Consider the following 23693-nt stretch of genomic DNA (forward strand, 5'->3'; position numbering starts at 1 on the left):
TTGTGTTATGTCACACACACTGGGAGAAGGTTTATAAAGTACTGAATTCTTAAGAGAACCTCAGCTGCATGTATCAGTATGATTGCAGTGTTAACATTTGCAGCAGAGGTTTTAGGTAATGTTGAACTAGATGGGCCATTGAGTTAATTGAAATGCAGTGGTGAGTGACAATATATAGATGATGACTGGCGGGGAAGGGAACATACCGAATGTTCCACCCTAAGGGTTTGAAATGCTATCGAGGGAGGTTATAGCCTCCCGAAATAGCATTTCAAACCCTGAGGGTCAAACGTTTGGTATGTTCCCGACAACAAAAGTCATCATCTGTTATATTACATGGGTTAGTCAAATACCATCATTATCAATTGATTTCACGCTCTGAAAGTGGCACATCAAACCGTACACCGTACCTTATTGATATCATGATATGACGCTTAGCGTAAAGGTCCAGCACGCGCACAACGCACTCGATCACGCTAGCTCACGCAGAGCCAAATTCACTGTGCGCGCGGGTATTTGTTACGTGAAAATGTTTTCCCATGGGAGAACATAAGAATGTTCGCCCATGGGCGAACATAACGAATGTACCTCCATCATGTGACTGTGTTTAGCCAATCACTAACTGGTATTTGACTAACCCATTTGATATCAGAGAATGTTACACTTCTAATGCAGCAAGTCACTCCAGAATGTGAGCACTTGGTTTCCACCAAAGTTCTATCGAGTAATATAAGTTTGTAAGTATGTAATTTCATACGCCATATTAAGCTTAATGAGTGTGCAAATAGAATGGTTTGTTTTATGTTGGATTATGTGGGTTGATCTTATATTGAGCATATATTTTTTTCTGAACATGGAGTAGTTGTGTGATACTTCTCAAATGATCTGAAACTTAATCCCGCAAGTTCATTTACGATGTACAGTGTATTTGACATTAGTGATCAGATTTTTTTTAAATTTTCTTATGTGTTTCATGAGAACAACACTAATGTTTTCCTTTCAGCATTTTTAATTTTCTCAGCGTTTTGCTAACAAAGCTTTGTTTTTGTGTATTATGGTGAAAGCCAACACTTAATAATTGTTTAACATGTTTCTGTTGTTTGGTTGCTGATGCCATTAAATACACAGAGAAGCAAACCATAGATTGCTTCCCACCCACTTGGGATAACCATCACCTGCAAATATTATGTAGCATGTAAACTTGAAATGCCAGACAATGTGAATTTGTAGAGTTTTACCTATTATCAACCTTGTAATCTCGATCTCTTGTCATGCAAGATGTTAGAATAGCAATTCTTGCTAAAATAGTGACTTGTAGGAACAGCCTATCAGGATGCATGCTTTTCTGTACACTGTCTTCATTGCATACAAAATGATTTGATTAAATTTTATTTGCAATATGTGTGGTCCAATGGCAATGTTAACATAACACTAACAACATTTGCAATGTTACAACACTACAAGAATTTTTATGTTAAACAAATTAAGAGAAAGAGCTATAGGCCTATATACTTTGTACATCTGAAGGTGTATAATGTGCAGCACAGGCATTCTTGATGTTCATTTTCATATATACTTCCACATTCAACATTTACACATGTAATTTTATGCACAAATCACGTGCTTGAATTTGCCATCATATCTCTGCAACAAGCCCTTGTTATTTCATCATGCTGTGTTTTGAAAACATTGGTCATGGGAATTTCAATGCAATTCACCCTTTTTTAGAAGCAGAGATCCTTTGAAATGTTTAACCATGGCCTATTTTCCAACAAAGTGTGTACCTCGATACGAAAAGTGTTGTCTTCTAGATTTGAAAGGAGCAATTGGTTGGTTATCAGGGTCTGGGCAGTGTATTGTCACATCTCTATCTTACAATAGCTGTTTTCTGGTATTCTTAATTTATAAAGTAATTATTATTTTGTTAGAGGCGGTTTTTTTTTTTTCTAAATATTTAATCAATTATACATGTTCACTTAAGAGGGAGGCTTTTTGTGCTTATGCCTCTGATGTATTATTACTAGAACATAATGGTTATGTAACAATCTGCCAGCACATTTCTTTTTGTGTCTGTTTTGTTTTGGTTTGGTTTGGGTTGGGTTTTTAAAAAAATAGATTACAAGACGTTGATTTATCAGATTTGTTGAAAGGTCTTCACACATTTACTTGAAAATGTTGTGATAGTAAATGTCTTCTCTTTGCCATGCAGTAACTTGACTTTGTTGATGCAAAACTCCCAAGATAAGAACAGTAAACTTAAACAATTGGCTGTGCTTAGATCGTGCAGCGATGATACTGCTTTTTGGCTGTGATTACAGGAAACCTCTTTACAATTAAAATATGGAGGATCCTACTCCTATTGCTACCAAGCTTTGCATAAATACTTTGTAACAGAGTTTTTGTTTTGTTTTGTTTTGCTTTGTTTTTGCCTGCTAGTAAATGTGACAGCAGTTGTAGTGTAGGACGTACGGAACACAGAGAGTGGTTAAAACTGTATGTGTGTCTGTATTGCATATTATAAGTGTGATTATTTGTGTGTGTGTCTGTGTGTGTGCGTGTGTAGTTGTGTCTGTGTGTATGTATTTCCTTGCACGTGTGTCTGTATTTGTGTGTATTTATGTCCGCCTGTATTGCCTATACATGCAAGTGATTATTTGTGTGTGTGTCTGTGTGTGTGTACTGTAGTTGTGTCTGTGTGTCTGTGTGTCTGTATTTCCCTGCGCATGTGTCTGTATTTGTGTGTATTTGTCTGTGTGTGTCTGTATGTGTATTTCCTTGCATGTGTTTGTGTGTGTGTGTGTGTGTGTGTGTGTGTGTATCTGTACACGTATGTGCATCTATGTTTGTGTCACGGTTTGTGTCTATGTGTGACTGAGTGAGAACAGAAAAGGTTAGAAGTCCTGGGCCCCGTTGCTAGAAACTTTGCGTTTAAACGCAATTTGAGTTTCTAGCAACTGGGCCCAGTTCTTCTTTTGAAAATACTGTACACTGCATTATAATTCAGGTACAAATGTATCATATAGTTCAAATTGCATTGACCAATCTGAAATTCAGCATTAGTCAGTGGCGAAATTGTCATTTCATATGGGTCACAATTGAGGCTGGCCTCACATCCCTAGTCCCAACTCTAATCTCTGAAGATTTGGAGATGAAGGAATATAATGGGTAAGATTAATAAAGAAGTAGGAAAATTGTGATGAATGTAGAACTGACAGTCGGTGACAATCAACATACTACAAGTGAGCAATGAAAGGTAGATATGACTTTTTTTTTCAAAATTTGACAGTAATTATTGCAACATTAAAAATCAAAATGAAGAAGAAATACTCAAGAAGTACATTGTAGATTAAGCAATCTATGTCATAGACATATGTCTAAGTCAAGTAAGTCTTGTTTTCTGAAGATAAGCCTAAATCAATATTGACATATAATGTCTTAATTCTAATTGAAACAATTCAGTTTATGTTAATGTTCCTGACGGTGCAACAAACTCTTTTCATGTGTGTGTACAGGCCCGTAGCCAGGGGGGGGTGCGTCGGGTGCGTACGCACCCCCCCAAATTCTGAAAGGTCCACTTTTTCATAATAACGGTTTTTAGCAATTCTCAAGATAACAATCCAAATAAATATAAAGACACATTATTATGCTACGTAAATGTGGAAGAGTACGTTTAACAATGTTAAAAATAATTGTACGAAACCCTTTTGTTGTATGAACCATCGGATCGTCCCCATGCACACAAACACAAATGTTATGTATCAATTTGTGCGAGCTATTATTATATTGGCACTGCATGCCATGGCCCTTGGCGCATGTGACCGGTGGTTTTTTTTTTTTCCACTGGCCGCCCGAGTACGTGCGATTCGTGGATGACATTGAGGTTGACACTTGCATTTTTTCACAGGAACAGAGGTAAGTGGATGAAAATCTAATAGCCTCAAGTTTACGTATAATGTTTTTATTATGATAAGAATTAAAGAAATTTCCTCGAAATTATAACTATAATCGAAAACCTGAGACATTTTATATCTACGTCTCACAAAGATATAGTACATGTATATAAGTACATGTTGGCATGATAATGCCTGGGGATAGATTATTATGTCAACTATTTTCCATTATGAATGCATGCTCCAATCAAATTGTGAAAAGGTGGTCATGAATTAGCATTTCTTACGAACGATCAGGAGAGACAAAATGAGTCGGATTGGATTACAATTCTCACAGCTTTGTAGAAGTCTGAGTCAACAGTATCACACAGTACTTCAAGACGTATTATAGTACAAACGAGTTCTTGAGCCTGCACCGTTTCAGGCTCTGTTCTGGATACAGCGGTAGAAACTCATTCTTTTCTTTCTTTTTTATTTTATCATTATTTACTAATCTCTTTTCTAACTTACAGGTAGCGGATTTCTTTGCAGGCCAAATTCGGAAATGTAGTGTTGATTATTACTTATACATTTTCTCATGTTGTGACAGTTCTATTGGTTCTCATTTTAAAGTGAGCCAAAACCTAAAAAAATTTTCAGTTATAATTTCCAAAGAGTATTATGCAGGCACGCAAACTCATTTTAGTTGTATTTCATTTAAATGTAATGGGTAAGAGGGTATGAGAGAGAATGGAAAGTGCTGAGCTATGAAGTAAAATGGTAAAGTAAAAAGTTTGTCAGATAGTATTACAAAAGAAACTCATTCTTTTTTGTTTGTTTATTTTATCATTATTTACTGTAAATCTCTCTTCTAACTTAAAGGTAGTGGATCTCTTTGCAGCCAGTGGCGTATCTAGGGGGGGGGGGGGGCAAGGGGGGCACGTGCCCCGGGCGCCACTCCTTGGGGGCGCAAAAAAAAAACGAAAAAAAAAAACGAAGAAGAAGAAAAAAAAAACGAAGAAGAAGAAAAAAAAAAGAAAATGAATGGTAAGGGGGGGGCAGAAAACCAAATCAAACAAGATAAAAACAAAACATGATGATGACGCGGACAAAACGACAATGTTTATTGTGTTCACACAAACATTCTATGTTCTGTGAGCTGAAATACAAAAATTTTCGGCTCGCTCGCTGCGCTCGCTCGCCAAAATTTGTATAAAAAAGAAGGTAAGAACAAAACGTGATGATGACAAAATGGCAGTCTCTATTGTGTTCACACATGTCATTTTATATTTAGCAGGCAAAATGTTTCACGGAGCAGCGGCTGCAATTTCATTCCTTCTGAAGCGATCGCCCATTGGATCAAAAGAGGGCGTCAACGGTTTCGAACATACGGGGGGGGGGGCGCAAAAAAACAATAACAAATCAAACAAGATAAGAACAAAACGTAGTGATGACGCGGAAATATACAAATTTTGGCTCACTCGCTCGTACTAATTTAGAGTATTTTTTCAAGTCCTCAGTTTGTTGGTATAAATCGTTATCTATAAGGTCGTCACTATATTTTGATTAGAATTGTAAGATTTAATAAGCAAAAAATGACAAGAGTTTCATGATTTGTAAGCTGAAATACAAAAATTTTCTGCTCGCTCGCTGCGCTCGCTCGCCAAAATTTGTTTAAAACAAGAGAAGAAGATAAGAACAAAACGTGACGATGACGCGGACAAAATGATAATGTCTATTGTGTTCACTCATGTCATTTTATATTTAGCAGGAAAAATGTTACACGGAGCAGCGACTGCAATTTCATTCGTTCTGAAGCGATCGCCGATTGGATCAAAAGAGGACGCCAACGGTTTCGAACATACGGGGAAGGGGGGCGCAAGAAAAAAATAAAAAAAGATAAGAAAAAAAAAACGTAATGATGACGCAGAAATATACAAATTTCGGCTCACTCGCTCGTACTAATTTAGAGTATTTTTTCAAGTCCTCAGTTTGTTGGTATAAATCGTTATCTATAAGGTCGTCACTATAATTGTGAGATTTAATAAGCAAAAAATGACAAGAATTCCATGTTTTGTAAGCTGAAATACAAAAATTTTCGGCTCGCTCGCTGCGCTCGCTCGCCAAAATTTATATAAAAAAAAAATATAAGAACAATACGTGATGATGACGAGGACATTTACAAATTTCAGCACACTCGCGCGCACTAATTTAGAGTACTTTTTTAAGTCCTCAGTTCTTTTGGTATAAATCGATATCTATAAGGCTGTCACTATATCTTGATTAGAATTGTAAGATTTGGTAAGCAAAAAATGACAAAAATTCCATGTTTTGTAAGCTGAAATACAAAAAATTTCGGCTCGCTCGCTGCGCTCGCTCGCCAAAATCTATCAAAATTCATTACATTTAAATCACCCTCAAAAAGATCCCTTTTAAGTGCTTGAAAAAGCATCATGCGGACTTTGTTTAAAGTCCCTACCGGGATGGGGTAGGGGTTGAACACTTTTTTTCAGAAATTAGGGGCGCAATTTTCGTGCTTGCCCCGGGCGCCGTTTTCCCTAGATACGCCACTGTTTGCAGCCCAATTCGAGAATGCCCAGAGACAGCTAGTAACCAAATAACCTACTATAATTTAATAGATAAGAAATAACCATTCCAGTATGTATCTTAGTGTGCACAGTAAGACAGATCAAATCAAATAGGAAAACATCTGAGCACTAAGCCTGAGGTCTGAATTTGCACTCAACTTCTTCCAATGGCTAACGGATGTTTAATTTTTGAATTTCACTGACCTCCAAATTTCACAAAGAAAACCTTCTTAGCATGATGGTTAATATGACATTTGACTGATATTGGAGATGTTTGCGAATCGGATCTACTACCTTTAATATTATTAATCTAAAATGATTATTTGAAAGTTCGGAAATGCTGGAAATATCCTACCACAAGGAGGCAAAATATAAATGGTTCACATTTACAATTCATTTTGTTTTAAAAATTTTCTTATTTATTTTCGTTTTTGACAAACTCGCATACCAGGCTTCAGGCCTGCTAACGCGGGTATACAATAGAAAAAATAAAAGTTAAAACAACACCAGGAAAATCACTATTCTCAATTTTGCGGCGCGCTACGCGCGCAGAGTCTCGAACACAATTAAACTTTGCAACTTCCTGGCAAAATGAGTTTTTACTATTTCCTAGATGAAATACCGTAACGCGATTGCATGCAACAGACAAAAATACAAATTTCCTCGAGACTTTAAAACGTCATTAAAACAGTCAAAATTCACAATTTGCGGCGCGCTTCCCGCGCAAATTCTTATACAACTTTTGTAGTTCGGTCGTCCAAAGAAAAAAAAAAAAAATATATATATATATATATATAATAGCGTGTGTGTGTGTGTGTGTGTGTGTGTGTGTGTCATCATTGGTATTGGTACCGAAGGTCCGTTTTTTTAGTGACCGCACCCCCCCTTGAAAAATCCTGGCTACGGGCCTGGTGTATGTGTGTGTGTGTGTGTGTGTGTGTGTGTGTGTGTGTGTGTGTGTGTGTGTGTGTGTGTGTGTGTGTGTGTGTGTTTCCTTCCCCCCAATATGGCACATATTGCCTCTGTCTGCTGTAATATACAACTCCAATTCTATAAGTCAGAGTTGAAATGAATTTAAAAACCTGCCTTAATGTTTGCTGAATTATGATTTCAAAATTTAAATCAAATGGAGTCCTCAAAGCACGATTATACATTAGGCCTACAGACCACAATTTGATAGCCATTTCAGGGCTGCCAACATTGGAAACTAGTTTAGAGTGAGACTCCCATAGGCCAATGCTATTTAGGAGTCAAAATGAGTGAGATCAATAGAAATGCATGCAAATGAAATAAAGTTTAGAGTGAGAAAGGACCAAAAATGAGTGAGTCTCACTCTCAATGAGTGGGAGTTGGCAGCCCTGCCATTTACGTCTGTGGGAAGTGGGTGATAACTTATCAAAACAATTAACTTCCAAAGTTTGCTGTAGAGTGTAGGTCGAACCAAACAACTAGAAAAAAAAAATGGTGAAAAAGAAAAAAACAGCCCGATTTCGAAATTAGTTTACTTCTTGCATTTTATGTGCCACTTGCGCGCACACATACACATTACACACAAGCATACACACAACTACCAGAGCTAGAAGGGCCTGTGTAGATAGTACCTTGTACGTACACACACTGTGTGTGTTTCGCTCTACGGCGCAACCACGGCCGTACTTCCTCCGGTTGCCACGGCGACGGAGATACCAAGACAAGCGCCAACGATTGCGAACTGGATACGATACGTGAACAATTATTCGACAAGACGATGTATTTCTAGGGGAAATAGGCGTAACGAATGTGGCAGAAATATGTCTCATAGGTAAGAAAATGTGTAATATTCATATGTATCGACCAAAGGGTCAATTAGACTTGTATTCTCGTTCACAGAAAGCAGTATTTGGTCGCGAGCGCGAGCTAGATAACAGCGTTATCGCTGTCAAGATGTACACAGTCCCACTCGTTGCCGTTTGTGTGTTGGAGTGTCTCGGTGACACGTCTGAAGCTACTTCATGTGCTTGCTGTAACGCAGTTATAGGCCTGCTTCAAGGTCTATTGCCAGGACAGTTTTCTGAAAAATAAGTTCTACTTCATTAGACCTCGTCTAGGGCAAGTTTTCATAATCATCATAATCCATAAATCTCCATAAATTAACTAAAAGAAGTGGAAATTAGGTCTTAGATTTTATTGGCCAGAGGCTGTGCAGAGACCCGAGTGGCAGTGCAGTGGTTGCTAGAATTTCTAGTACTTTAGGCCTAGTAGTATAGTTTTAGTGGGCTCCGTTTTAGTATGGTAGTGGTAATGCCTACTGCCTACAGTATCTAATCTACATCTAGGCTAATGTTACATAGCACTGTCACATATTCTGTCTAGATTAAGAGTGGTGCTACAGAGCAAGAATGCCAAGATTCTAGATACTTTACTCTGTCATTTAATACTAGATTTCTAGATCTATAGAACTTAGAAGTATCTAGACCCTAGTCTGACTGCCCCACCAGGGCCCAGGCAGTGTTTTTGCACTGCCATTGATCTATTGTCGGCTTGTTGCATTACATCGTAGTAGACTCTCTAGAACTAGAACCCTATTTGTTCTACTAAGCCTTAATTAGGTTACGGTAATTGAAGAACTGCATGGATGTAGTGTGTAGTACAGCCATGATGTACCAACCCCCTCTGAAGATGCCAAGTTTCTACTGACTGGGAGTGAGTAACTTCCTGCGAGGGAGTGTACAAATTTGTAGCGATTGGGTGCGGGGAGGTCCACAGCTGTAAAAGTTGCAGTTGACTGAGATAATCTCATGCCAATCTCATGATTTACAGTGTACGTCGTGAGATATAATCTCAGTTTCTGTTGTTTCATGGACACTTTGATTTTTGGACATTTTTTTTTTTTTTTTCATGTGTAACGTTTAGGTTTGACAAATCCATATGATATAGAACATTCTGGACTCCTTCTTTCAGCATTCAGCTTTGAATAATGATCAATTTGTTCAGGACATTTGAAGTTTGTTGGAACTTCACTGAGATGAGTAGAATAGAATTTGTTACAATAAAGAATTCATTCCTCTCTTTTCTGTGTAGATCTAGACACTTTATAAAAGATTTCATCCTGATGCCTACCCATACCATAGTAATACAACTGTATGTAGGTTTGTGCTGGTGTTTTCAGCCAGTGTGTATAAAAGCTCAAACCAACTTGTATGAAATTGTTCTTGACAAGCTTTTGTACTACATTTTTTTTTTTTAAATGCACAATACAATGTGTCATAATAATAGAAGAGCTTCATTCATCATTTTAGTGTTTAGGGTGATGTGATTTAAATCTTAAGTACCATGTTTTGTTTTCAATTTTTTGTACTTACAGCTACTATCAAAAGCAGTGGCTTGAGGCCCAGGACAGCCTCAATGATCTTCTCCAGCAGGAGTTACCTCCAGAGGCCCCCAAACCTGAGAAAGACCGTCTCACCGCCTTCCAGAATATAGCTACACTCTACCTCAAGTACCTCCAGATATTCCGCAAACTGGAAGGATGCTACGACCAGATAGTTCACCCACAGAAGAGGCGTGTGCTGCGGCGAATGCTGGATGGCGTCATGGGAAGGTTGCTGGAACTGAAGAATGAAATGGTTCTGCTCGAGTTTTCAGAGTTCCACTATTTTGATGACATCCTGTCTGATCTCAAGTTGACTCCGGTGAGTTATTTAGATGATATGTGCAGTGTATTTGATGCCCTCCTCACAATGTATGTGTGCTTGGATTCACACTGCTATGAAAACTTTTTTTCAAATTGAGTTAATGCAAGTTTTCTACTACTGGATGTGAAGCTGTCATTATGCAATACTTTTGTCCTGGTTTTATTCTGATATTTATGTTGGAATATGAACTACTGATTTCTTACACAGAAGTACATGTAGATCCCAAAGACTACTATCTTGATCAGACACAAATATTCTGACATTACCAGAAATAGCTTACAGTTTGTGATATCACTGTGCATAATATCATCAAATTAGAAGAAGGTCAAATTTCTGTTTTTGTGTTGCAACATATATTCATGCCATCAGCTAATAAGATTTTCATGTCATTAGCATTAAGATATAAATGACTGGGGTACTCATTCAGGTACTTGTAACAAGCATTCATTTTTCACATTTCATTTTCTTCTCCATCTACCCAAGCCCACCGATGAACTGAAATGATGGTGTATATATGTATTTCAAATTGAAATATTGTATTATATTTGTATGTTCTACTCATCTATTTCTCTCAGAATGACATTGAGATACCAGTCCCCAAATATTTCATCAACGAGAGAGCTAAAGCACTGCAGGACAGAGAGAAGCTCCTTGGGCAAATCCTGGCCAAGATGGGTCCGCCCGAGGAGAAGACCGAGGAAGTCAAGATGTCGGCAGACGAGGCCATCCGCCTTATCCAGGTCCACGAGAGGGCACGGCAGGGTCGGCTGAGGGCGAAGTTCATGCGGGAAATCCGTCTGCAGGAAGAGCGAGAGAGGATGGCCGCCAACCGCGGCGCTCCCACCCTAGACACAGAGCTGGCAGCAGTCAGAATTCAGAAGGTATGAATGTGGAATACTGTAAAAATGGATATATTCGCATGAGTAATTTTCCGCGCTCGGCCGGGTAAGACGAATTTCACATGTTTTTAACTGCACGGAATAAGGACATTAACTACTGCCACATATGTCATGCAAAAATATTCGCATGCTTTATTTTCGCAGTAGATTCTGGTTGCATGAAATGCGCGAAAAGTTTCCACTTTGACAGTATATGCGTACAAGATGCTGAGATAGCTGGATTTGCACGTGTGCATCCATGTATAATATTTACGTATTCTGTGAAAAGAAAAAGAAAGAAAGAAAACAAATGTGTGGTTATTGATAGGAGGAGCTGTTGTGGCTCAATCGATAAGACTACAAACTGTGAATTGCAAGGTTCTTGTTTTGGGTCGTTGCTGGTGTGATATCCTGAGGCAAAGCACTTTATCCTCATTGCCTGCAGCATTTATTTTTACCTTAGTAGCCACGTACAACAAATCTTTTGAGTATTCTAGCAACTTTTTAACCTTATTCTGTACGTTTAGTATTTTCATACCAGCTTGTTGGTTGTTCTTAAACTCATGCTGTGTGTCTTAGAAGTGGATAAGACATGATTTCACTTTATTTAAAAAAAAATCAACAACTTTGTGTGTCACAGAACTGCCTTAAATTCTATGCTATGTGCTGAAATTTGAGCCGTGAAAAGTGAGCAATTCTTACTTGCTGTTCATACAAAGTTGTGTGACTCATACTAATTGCATTCAATCTATTCTTCACCCATCACAGACCTGGAAGGGATTTTCATGCAGAAAGAAAATCCGTAAGGATAGAGAAGAAGAAATGAGATTCATTGGCATGGTGAGTGTATTGTTCGATTATCCTATATGCTTGCAAATATTTACATGCTGGTGACATACCTGATATTGTACTAGTATAAGTTTAGACATTCCCCCCCCCCCCCCTATTAGTGTTTGCCGAACCATGGACCTACAATGCACATCCATGCTTCATCCTACAAATTCCAACCATAAAAGTGACTACCTAGAAGTTCATAAATCATTAAAGATAGAAAGAGCACTCTGTGATTTCATTTACCAGTACCCTCTCTTTCTCTGCACCACACAGATTCCGCCCCGTGAGCCTGCCAGCAACAAGAACACGCCGCAGATGTTGGCGGATCGGACAGAGAATGCCCGCCGCATCACCCAGGGAGACCATGAGAGGGAGTATCAGCAGGCGCTGACAAGCATCAAAGCCAAGCTATGGGAGGTGGAGGGGCCAGACATGAAGGAAACCATGCAGGACCAGATCAGACAGTGGTTCATTGAGTGCAGGTGAAAACCCAATACTTCAGTAATTGTGCTGCATTCAGCAAACGTAGTATGAAAGTGATTACTGTGTGACCCATATTGTAAGCTGTAATGATATTACAGTGTCATGTCAAAGAAGCCAAGCTATGATCATGCATGCCCTATTGCTCATTATTTTGCATACCTGACCAAAACTGTATGAATGCAAATTCTTAAACTGAAAAGTTTTAATGTAGTGCACCTTAACATAAAATTGCTCTTCAACCTCAGAAAAATATGCTTTTAAAAGAGGATGGATGGCAGTACAATGTACAATGCTGTGAAAGAAGAAAGCAGTCTTCTTTTTTTTATTCATAAAATAAGTTAAGAATTTCACACTCCAACAAATCCAAATCAAACAACAACAAAACAGTGTTTCATAGGAACAGGACAGTGTGGGTTTACATCATAGTTCAACTGAATCATCTTTTCCAGGGATGCAACGGGGAAGTTTCCTGACTATCCAGACGAAGATGAAGGAGGGTCAGCCGCCATCTTCAAAGAAAAGGACCCCGCTGAGGTATGTTGACCTTTTATGACAAGACACTAAATACCTTAAATTCAGACAATTTCTATCACTATTCTCACTGGACCCACATAAAACCTGCTACATTTAACTTAGAAACTGTTGCATTGTGATAGGGCTGTATTGTGATACCATTAGCTTTTTAACCAGGAGTACTAGTGAACATTTTACTGATACCAGGTTATAATTTTGTGATTGTTGTGCAAAATAGCATGTGATATGAAAGAGTTGATGTTTCCTGGTAGTGAGCCCTCTATTGGAACCAGCAGTACAGATGGTGTTCATGCTATACCATAGAAACAAATGTTCTGACACTGTTGGCTTTACACTATGCTTTCTAAAGTGCATGAATAGTAAGTGATTATTTTCAAGACACTATCATCACCAAATTGCTAGTCCTGTTAAAGGCATAATTCACCATTTGCAGATGAAAGCATTAGTGCTTTAAAATAGTTCTAAAATGTGAGTTAGGGATAGAAACAACCACTGTCAAAATTTGAATCCGTATAATCGATGTTAAGTGTTGTTAAATGCACAAAATGTGAACAATAGTTATAACAAAAATGTTTCCAGACTAAACCGTATACAGTTACGGTTTACTGAGAAAAACCCCGATATCTCCTTATATTTTAGGTTTTATTGCAAATATTTCATATGGTAGGATGTTTTATGATACAACAGACCTACACATATGCATCAAATGTGATATCTTGAACATTTTTGAAATCACTGCTCCCAAAGGTAAACTGGACCTTTAATTTTTTTTTTCCACTTCACATGTGAGACGGTTGCTCTTAAAGGGACTGTACAGTACTGGTGGAGGTGGGGATTCATGTTTTGAACATTCCTATAAAGTGAGATAATGAAAAGCCTCTTATGGAATATAAAAGAGCATGTAATTTTAAGAAGGATTCAACGTTTATTTGATGAAAATTGGTTTTCAAATGGCTGAGATATCCAAAAAAGTGCTAATAATAAAAGGCGACATGCCACAACTTTATTAGGATCTCTTTGTTTCACCTTGTTTTTGGATATCTCGGCCATTTCAAAACCGAATTTCATCAAATAAACTTTTGATACCCCTTAGAACTGCATGCTCTTTGACATCTCATAGAGTGGTTTCTGAATATCTCGCAAAACGTTAAAAGCTAAATCCTCACCTCGACCAGAACTGTACACACCCTTTAAAGCAAGCATGTATTTATCTAACTTGTGTCAGTATGAATTAGCCAGTCATCATCTGACAATCAGCTTGTCTTTCTTTCTTTCTTTTTGATTGTGGTTATATTAATGAATTGCTCTCAGTTTGTCAGATAGTGGATGGACAAAGTAAAAGTTTTATTTACTACATGGTAGATACCATCCTAAATATAGAAATTACTTTCAAGCCCATGATACCTGCATGATGTTCTTTCTAGATCGAGGCTGAACTGGCAGGTAAAGAGGATGACAAGGGAAAAGGCAAGAAAAAGGGAAAGAAGAGTGCCAAGAAGGACAAGAAGAAAGATAAGAAGAAGGACAAGAAGGGCAAGAAAGGAAAGAAGGGAAAAGGAGGAGACGATGACGAGGAAGAAGAAGGCTTCAAGATGCAGCCGTCAAACTTCCTGACTGAAACAGATGTCTCGGCTAAAGATTTTTCGGGTAGGTGCCAGATCCAGTAAAGCTGGCAGTAATTACCTATGGATTTGAGTCTCGCCAACATGACTGTAGAAACATACAGCAACACATTGAGCTATGAGTGTGGGCAGATCTTCATTATATTCTATTCTCAACCAATTATACTTGACGTGTTTTTCATCCTACAAACTCTGTGACAGAGCATTGAAATGGTTGTAGTCCAGAGCGTCTGGCATATTTTTTCCAACATATACATGGAGTAATATATTCAGACATCTCAGCCCAGAAGTACTAAAAGAATATGTCAATGAAGAGAAATCAGCTGTGAAAGTTCTTTGGCCACTATAAATTGTCCATCTGCATTGTGCAGAAATGAGTACACCAACATAGCCACTTCTTTTGTGATATTGTGCTTAGTGGTCCCTCAGTCCCATAAATTGTTCTCGTACCTTTTCGATCCCAAACGACGTACATCCTGCTTCCTCCCTTCTCTATAGGCATCTGGAAGGAGAGGAATGAAGAGAGCAATTTCAGCCAGAAACACGACGCGGAGCTGATCAAGGAGGAGAAGCGGCTGGAGGTGGAGACAGAGATTCGGACGCAGGTCGACGAACTCATGAGGACGGAGCTCAAGAATCTCAAGCTGGTGAGTGAGTCTGTCTGTGCCTGAATATGTCAGACCCACTTGCACAATGAGTAGTTTCGGTGATTCATTTGTTTGTTAATCACAAAAAGTCGGTTTAATGGACAGATGCAGTTGTATTACTCCATCCGTGTGTTTTGATGCCTCCGCCACAAAGTGGCACTGTAGGCATTATCTTTTTGGGTTGTCATATGCATAGGAGTGGACAAAGCTGTGCCTATTGACTTTCAATGTCAAAGGTCAAGGGCAAATGCTAAAATTTTGCTTTTTTAACTGGCCTATATCTCTGCAAACCTAAATGTATATCATGAAACTTAGTGTATAACTATATTATCAGATTAAGATTCTCAAGGGAAAGTTGTGGGTGAGAGGTCAAAGGTCAGGTTAAGATTGTAAAATTGCTCTATTTGATACACTTTTTGTTCACCATACCCTGAAACTAATTGAATGTATACATTTTGCAGTGTAATCAAATTTGGTGTGCAATTTAGTCCATGCATCACCACACAGTGTTTATCTAGGGAAAGTTTTTAGCCATGAGGTCAAAGGTGAAGTAAAAGTGCCAGAATTTTGCCTGTGTCCATATGTTTTGAAAGTTGCTCAAAGTATTGTCATGAAAATTGATGTATAATTACCAAATAATGGTTATTTGTCATTCATGTGAAATTGCCATCTTGCATTGGCAATATGTACTGTAGACCTACAGGGAGAAATATATGATATGGCAGAGGCATACCAGTCACCATAGTGACATTTCTAGTTAAGTTTTTTCAAGTTTATTCCACTTCTCATAGCCTTAAATTTCACATTCTATGATATGTTATGCTGGCTATGAAATGATACCAGATACAACAAGTGTACTTGTTCCATTATGTCAAGAATTCTGGCATTCTAGAATGTTCTAGCATGATAGCAATAGAGCAAAGCATGGAAATGCATGGGGTTAGAATCTGATGCTTTGTTTGTGTTTTGTTCCAGGCTGTTGACAGGGACAAGGGCAAAGGGAAGAAAGGCAAAAAGGGCAAGAGTGGAAAGAAGAGTGGAAAGAAAAAGAAGAAGAAGAAGAGTGGCAAAAAGAGTGGAAAGAAAGGCAAGAAGAAGAAGGAGAAGGATCTCACCCCAGATAGGTAAGGCCATTTCTTTTTGGCACATAGACACATATTTCTTTAGGTTGCTCATGGTTTTCTCTTGAACTCCATTTTTCATAAGGGATATACCAAACTATAAAACAACTCGTCTTGCCGTTCTAGATGTTCTAGTGGTAAACTGAATAAATTGACTCTAGTAAGAGACAGTATTTTGTATTAGTAGTGGATGACAGTGAATCCTTTGAAAAACTTAGAAACTTGGCAAAGATGAATTATATCCATTTCATTTTCTACTTATGATTCAAGGACTGCAATATGTGCATATTAACTATTGTATCAGCTATTGCACTTTTTTCTCATGTGATTGGGGCTGGGGGATTGACCTCGGGACTTTCAGTTCTTGTTGACAGTCCAAAAGCACTCTTTTCACACCTTAGTGGCCATGAAATATCACAGCAGGCAAACTGTGTCAAGACTAATGATAGAGTGGGAAACCCCGAATGGATATTTTCACAGCTGTACAAATATATTTCCAAGGTTAATGAGCTATTTCTTTCAGACTGAAATAGTTTTTGTTCAAGCTGCCAATGTAATGAGGTGTGGGGCTAATTAATTATGTTCTCACGGCCATCAACTCAAAGGGTGAGTCGTTGTCCACATTTTGCTCACAGTGTGCTAGCTTCTTGACTAATGGCTTTCTCCTTGGCGTCGCAATGCATGAACAGAGTCATTTTGAGTGAACTTTCTGTCTTTCTTTAGTTTTGCTCACAGGTTGTAATTGAACTGTGATGTCAAGCTGGAAATAGCTTAAACCAATGTGTTTGAAGACCCTATATTCATCGTTAAAACCAGATAGGTTTGTTTGAAATGTAGGGATCATGTAGACATGAGGTATTAGGAAAACAATTAAGCATTCTTCATCATAGACTTCACTTAAATGACAAGTCCTGTTGTGCTTTCTTCAAACATGTAGTACGACATAATCTTAAAGCGCTCACAATCTCATGACTCTCTTTCTCAGGACCATTGAAGACCTGTATGAAGAGTTAGTGAGAGAAGGGATCATAGTTCGCTGTCCCAAGTTTGCACTCGACGACTACATAGGGGAGTACAGCTACCTGGGCACAACACTGAGACAAGCAAACATCGAACCTATGCCGTCTTTGTCCGATGTCAGGCAGCTTGTGGCACTCTACGGCATTCTACCCCTAGGTAAAGTTGTCTTCCCTGCTGGCCACTCTCTGCTAAACCTGACATTTTTACATTAAGATATTACTCTTCTAATCTTTCTGTATCTGTACGTCCTTTTTATTTCTTATTCCATTGCTGTCTCTTGGTTTCAGAATGATTTACATGAGTGGTTATTTCTTAATGGAGGTGAAAGAACTTTTGAGTCCATAATTGTGGCATGTTGTCCCAAGGACCCAGGACGCAAGGACCCTATTCTCAATGTCTTTTTTAATTAGAATCAAACAATTAACATTATTTCTTAAATTTTCTTGAGTTTTGTTGCGCCAAAATGATTAAATGAATGTCATATGCTCGTCCTTTTCTAAACTCCACAAATATTCCATGTGTGGAGTGTAAATTGGAAGATTTGATAAATGACACCTTCACATTCCTATGTTTGCTGTACTGACGAGACAATTCTCAACACATTGACCCAGGTTCTCAAGCTGTCCACGAGAAAGCCCCTTACATCAAGTCCATCCTGCTGGCCGGTCCTCGTGGCACGGGTAAGCGCAGCCTGGTCCACGCCATCTGCACCGAGACAGGGGCCAACCTGTTTGACCTGACCGCCACCAACATCGCGGGCAAGTATCCGGGCAAGGCGGGCCTGACCATGCTGATGCACCTGGTGCTGAAGGTGGCAAGGCAGCTGCAGCCCTCCGTCATCATGATCGGTGATGCAGAGAGGACGTGGCTGAAGAAGGTCCCCAAGACAGACAAGGTGAGGATTGATCTTGTGTCCCAAGAATCGTCATAAGACCTAGTCTTTTTACAGAAATTATTGTGTGCATGCCTTATCCCTGTTGAGAGGTTGTCTAAAACAGCTTGTTATTGTGTCTTCTGTCCCTCTGTTTGGGATATTCAGTATTCATTGTGCATTGTACAGTTCATTAGTACACTTTTCTTGTTTTGGAAAATCTATCAGTGATCATTGGTTGAGGTCAAAGTTTGAAATTGATCAACTTTCGGTATAATTTGGGAAATGTAAAGTAAAGTCTAAGAGAATATGGTACTCTAATGAGATGTAGCAAAGAAAATTTGAGCAGTTTACCTTGGTCCACGGCTAGTTGTATTGCAGAATGTATACATAGATAAGATTAGCAGCGATGTGATATCGAGTGAAAAAAACAAATCCAACAACATGCACATAATGATGATATACTGTATACTCAGTATGCTGTTATTTTCGCGAGGGTTTTATTTTCGCGAATTTCGCGAATTGCAGTTGGAATTGTCTCCATGCACTTTTTTAATAGAGCATTAACGTAAGCGGCGGCATCGATTCGCGAAAACAACATCTCGCGAAAATGTCTATGACCTCGTCATTCGCGAAAATATCTGTACGCGAAAATAACGGCGTATACAGTATGCAAACTGATCTCCCACTGCAGTTATGATTTGAGGAAGTTTGTATGGAATTACTTGCACAATGTTACACTGTATTTTTACTGCATTAGAACATAGCAAACATCCACTGTAGTCAATTGTGCAATTTTACTTCTTTGTAGTATATGTTTGGCATATTAGAATAATGAACTGTTTCTTTCCTTCTCATGTAGACTGATCCGAAGCGTCTCAAAAAGGAGATCCCCAAGATGTTCAAGATTCTGAAGCCTGAGGATCGTGTGGTGTTGGTGGGGACCTCCAGGGCCCCCTTTGAGTGTGAGATGAAGGGGCTGGTAGGAGCCTTCCAGAGAGTCATCCTCATCCCAAGACCAGACTATGCCTCCAGACATTGTGAGTTTGCCTCTCAGATACCCCTTCCATAAACATCTATGTCTTTTGTTGAAAGCATTAGTCGAAAGAGAGTATGCTCCTAGTGTCAGTGTTCAGTAAATGATGAATGAAAGATATACATTGTAATATCATCAATTATTGGCCATGCCAACTGGTGTTTCTGATTAAAGATTACTTTTGTACTGCAATGGTCACTGAGCATAGATGATTTCAGCAAAGAGATGTCCCAAGCCAAGGAGCATTATCAGAGCACCGTTTCATAAAAGTTGTCAGCCCTGACAAGTTGTCAGTCTCTGACAGTTACTATAGTAACAGTCAGTAACCAGAGCTTCTCAGCCAATCAAAACCAAGGATTTTACAGAAATTGTCTGAGACTTGACAACTAGTCAGGGCCAACAACTTTCATGAAATGGTGCCCAGATCTGTCATGACTGTATGAGTGCTAATAGGGCACAAAGTATTCTGCTCTTAACCATCATCCATGCAAGTCTCCAGAAAAAGCAAACAAATAAAAAACGCACTGAGAAAATTTTCCCTGTTTTTGTCCTCCAGTGCTGTGGCGCAACCTGATCGTGAAGCACAATGGTATCCTGAACCCCCACTTTGACATGAGCTCCCTGTCCAAGGTGACCGATGGCTACACCCCAAAGCATGTGGTGACTGCCTGCCAACAAGTGCTGACAGAGAGACGTGTGTCCCAGCTGGCCAAGAGACCCCTCGTGGCCTCTGAGTTTGTCCCCCCACTGGCCAGGCTCGAACCAATCTACAAAGAGGAAGAGGAGGCTTTCAAGGTAGACAGCAATCAATTTCTCCTTTCTTTATATCCTATGTCTGCTGGTATGCATGTGGGATGTGTGTATTTATGTATAGTATGTATGTTAGTGCACTCCCTTTATAATGAACATGGTTATAACAAAACTCTTGTTATAACAAGAAATTCAGGTCTCAAGACTATTTCTGCATATCTTTAGATACTTTGTTGTTAGGCTATGAAGAAATTTCGATATAAGAAAAGAAAACTGCTTGTTATATTAGAATGGGAGTCGCCTGTATTTCTATATCCATGTGTGCGTGTAGTTACAATGTACTAATCCTGTTACAACGAACACAGTTATAACAAAGTTCTTGTTACAGCGCAATCAAAATTCAGGTTCAAAAATTATCAGCTACCGGTATATATGTATTTGTACAGTGTACACTACACTGTTAGCCTTTCTAACAACGAAAGAAAGCTGCTGGTCCCAAGGACTTAGTCATTAGGGGAGTGCACTGTTATGTCCCTATATGTTTTTATGTGGTATGTCATTATGCATCCGTGGATAAAATATTCATCTCTTTTACTTTTTTTTTTTTGTCTGTCTTTGGATAATAACATATTGGAAAGGTGTTTGTACTCTTAAATGCTCAGTGTATGCATTGCGTGACCAGAGGTAGAATCCTTGCTTCAGTAGATGTGACAGACTTGAATTTTCACTCATGTAATTACTACCCTGAAATTGTTTGAATAGGTTACCTACTAAACGGTCATGCATACCGTAAAAGGTGTTATTTTCATGAGGGTTTAATTTTCGCAAATTTTGCAAGTCACTGTTTGGCCGCAAAGTTAACGAAAGACAAAATATTGGAAACAGACAGGCATCAATGCACTTATGATAAGCATTGGTGTCAAATCCAGAAAATAATGTCTTGCAAAAATGTCTGTGAACTCCTCATTCAGGAAAATATCTGTATGCAAAAATTACAAGTTTTAGAGTATGCCTCATGCTAGTAGCACTAATTTCTAATGTTTTGTCACTCTATCTCTCTTCTCCAGACCTGGTATGCCAAGACCCCACTGGGCAAGAAGAGGGCCAAGGCGGCGGAGGGTAATGACGAAGATGACAAGGGCAAGAAGGGCAAAAAGGGAAAGAAAGGGAAGAAAGGGAAGAAGGGCAAAAAGAAGAAGTAAATCTTCCAGGCCATGTATGGCCATTCAACCCTACTGGTTTTATCATCATCTTGTGGTCCCATCCTCGCCGAAGTCATGCATGCACAGAGATTCATTATCCCATAGCACAAGCTGTGGCATCAAGTGCCTCCAACTTCAAAACATCCAGTTGCTTTCAATATTCATGAGTGCCATGCATCATATTGCAGACATTAATTCATTCTTTGTTGTAATGCAATAGATCCTCAGGCAAAGAACTTAGTTGTATCCTCACATGATATCTTGACAGTGTTGCCCGCAGTCATGGTGCACGTGATACTTTCGTAGAAGTGCCTTGAAATGAAACGTCCAATAATCATTAGCATAGGACAGCAAGTGAGATGGCCAGAAGCAGCAGAAAAGTAAAAGAACAACTTTTACAATAATTAATATGCAACTTGTAGCAAGAAGAGTCTTTCAAGAAGTGCATCTAGCAATTCCATCCATTTGTCATTCCTTACACTACACATTCAAACGTGTCAATCTGACTTAATAGCGGTGTGATTATGGGCGATGTTTCAGACGATATCACGATGGACCCACTGTTCATATATGACAGCAATATTAGGTTACCTGAGTATAAAGTTTGAATTGCTTGTTCATCAGCATCTTTACAAAGTGTCATTGTTTGCGGATTGAATCGATGGACATCAGCTGTCCTGCCTGAGCTATGGACAAGAGCAATCAAATCTGATTTGTGTTTCAATGCTTGATTCAAGTCTATCTATCTTGTCTTCAAATAAATCTAACAATTACAGCAACTGTGAATGTTTTACTTTACTGGCATACACTTAATCGTACTTTCGTCAGAACCGACCATTTCTATTCTCATATATTGTATTACATTCTCTAGCTATTCTCAGTTAAAAAGTGAAGATAAAAGTCTCAAATTTTCATATATTTTGGGATTTTTTTTTTCTTCATGTACCATATTGTACACAACATGGATGTAGTGGTACAAAATGTACAATAAAAGAAAAATTTGCAAAAGTATGTAGCTATTTGGTGATTGAATACATTGTACTTGTCAAGAATTTCATATCTACTGCAGATATCAGTCATGACAAAAGCATGGCTTTGTTCAGTGAGACTCATACTGAAACCCTTGTATCTGTCAATATGACATGCCTTGTAGAGATTTGTTTATACATGTGTTATGGGACAAATGTACTTACATGTTCTTTGTAAATAAATTGAAATGCAGAGAGAGCTATTCTATCAATCATGTCGTCATTGAAGACTGGTTTGTTGTGTAATGTGTACATATTTTGGTGAAGTGCTTATTTAACTCTTTTTTTTTGGGGGGGGGATGGTGTACAGTGGGATGGAGCAAACATCGCTCATGACAAGTGAAGACCATTTTGCACATCTTTATCCAGGAATATTCTTCTGAACTTGAATCTTTACTTCTTCTTCTTCTTCTTCTTCTTCTTTTTTTTTTTTTTTGACAGTTTTCATACAAGAAGGGTACTACAAATCATTCAAATTGTACTCGTAAATGAATAAAAACTATGAGAATTTGGGCCTACCAGAGTAATTGATGAACATAAATGCACATCTCTATGCTGTGAGAGAAGATACACAACCTACAGTAATGCAAGACTTATGTCTGGCTTACAATGACACCATCTGCCATAGTGTCGGTGTCAAATTTTGTTGCTGTGCAAATTGAGATAATTGTGAATCGTGATACTTCTAAAATCTTATATGGCTAAAGTCCCTCCTCTATGTATATAATGGTATCATTGTATTAATATTGATCACGGATATAATAATATCCTAACAAGAATTTTTGTGAAATTATGCTCCCCGGCAGAATCTAATAGTGAAAATATCTCGGCATGTGTGACTATTGCTACATTAATTTTTTTTTTTTTTCGATGTTGGCCAAGTAGGATACAGAAGGGCACTAATTCATTCGGGATAAGTCGGTGAATATCAGTTCTCAAAGGATGGAATTACACTGTTTTCTAAAATTTTGTGTTTTTACACAATATCTCGAGATCTGTTTTACGTACATATTTTGACGACACATTCACTGCATGTTCATGTGAACAGTATGACCAGGCTATTACACACATACGTAATGAGATTTAAAGGAAACCAAAAACCCCAGAGAAATGTGGATTGAGCAAAAGCAGCAACATTAGTAGAACACATCAGTGAAAGTTTTAGGGAAATCGGACAATCGATGCAAAAGTTATGAATTTTTAAAGTTTTTGTGTTGGAACCGCTGGATGAGGAGACTAGTTGAGTTTATGGTTTCCTTTAAATCCTCCTAGGAAGAGCAGGAGGGTCTTGCGATCAGATTTTTGGAGTAGCACATAATTTTTCCATCACTTGGCTTATCAGATCGATGAAAAAAAAAAGAACCTAGTAAAACGAAACAGTACATTGTATAAGAAACTTTAAAGTATCAAATATGTATTTAAGTACATGGGGCAGATTCAGCGGGATGATGGTAAACTGTACACTGCAAACAAGTATTATATGGGATATCGATGAAGGTCATGATGTCATTTGGGCATTTTTTTTTTTTTTTTGGG

General features: G+C 38.5%; 1 protein-coding gene across 1 annotated transcript; it reads left to right on the forward strand.

Moving 5' to 3' along the window:
* The first annotated feature begins 8152 nt into the window (after nucleotides 1-8152).
* Nucleotides 8153-22369, forward strand: LOC140246298 (dynein regulatory complex protein 11-like). Its single transcript, XM_072325765.1, has 14 exons — nucleotides 8153-8258; nucleotides 9801-10128; nucleotides 10707-11012; nucleotides 11778-11849; nucleotides 12117-12325; nucleotides 12776-12860; nucleotides 14285-14507; nucleotides 14981-15129; nucleotides 16105-16253; nucleotides 17236-17426; nucleotides 17882-18165; nucleotides 19004-19181; nucleotides 19734-19972; nucleotides 20995-22369. Exons 1-14 carry the CDS (start codon nucleotides 8248-8250, stop codon nucleotides 21127-21129), a joined length of 2559 nt encoding a protein of 852 aa, XP_072181866.1. The 5' UTR covers nucleotides 8153-8247; the 3' UTR covers nucleotides 21130-22369.
* The last annotated feature ends 1324 nt before the right edge of the window (nucleotides 22370-23693 follow it).

Source organism: Diadema setosum, chromosome 2 (genome assembly GCF_964275005.1).
Source record: "Diadema setosum chromosome 2, eeDiaSeto1, whole genome shotgun sequence".
Lineage (NCBI taxonomy): Eukaryota > Metazoa > Echinodermata > Echinoidea > Diadematoida > Diadematidae > Diadema > Diadema setosum.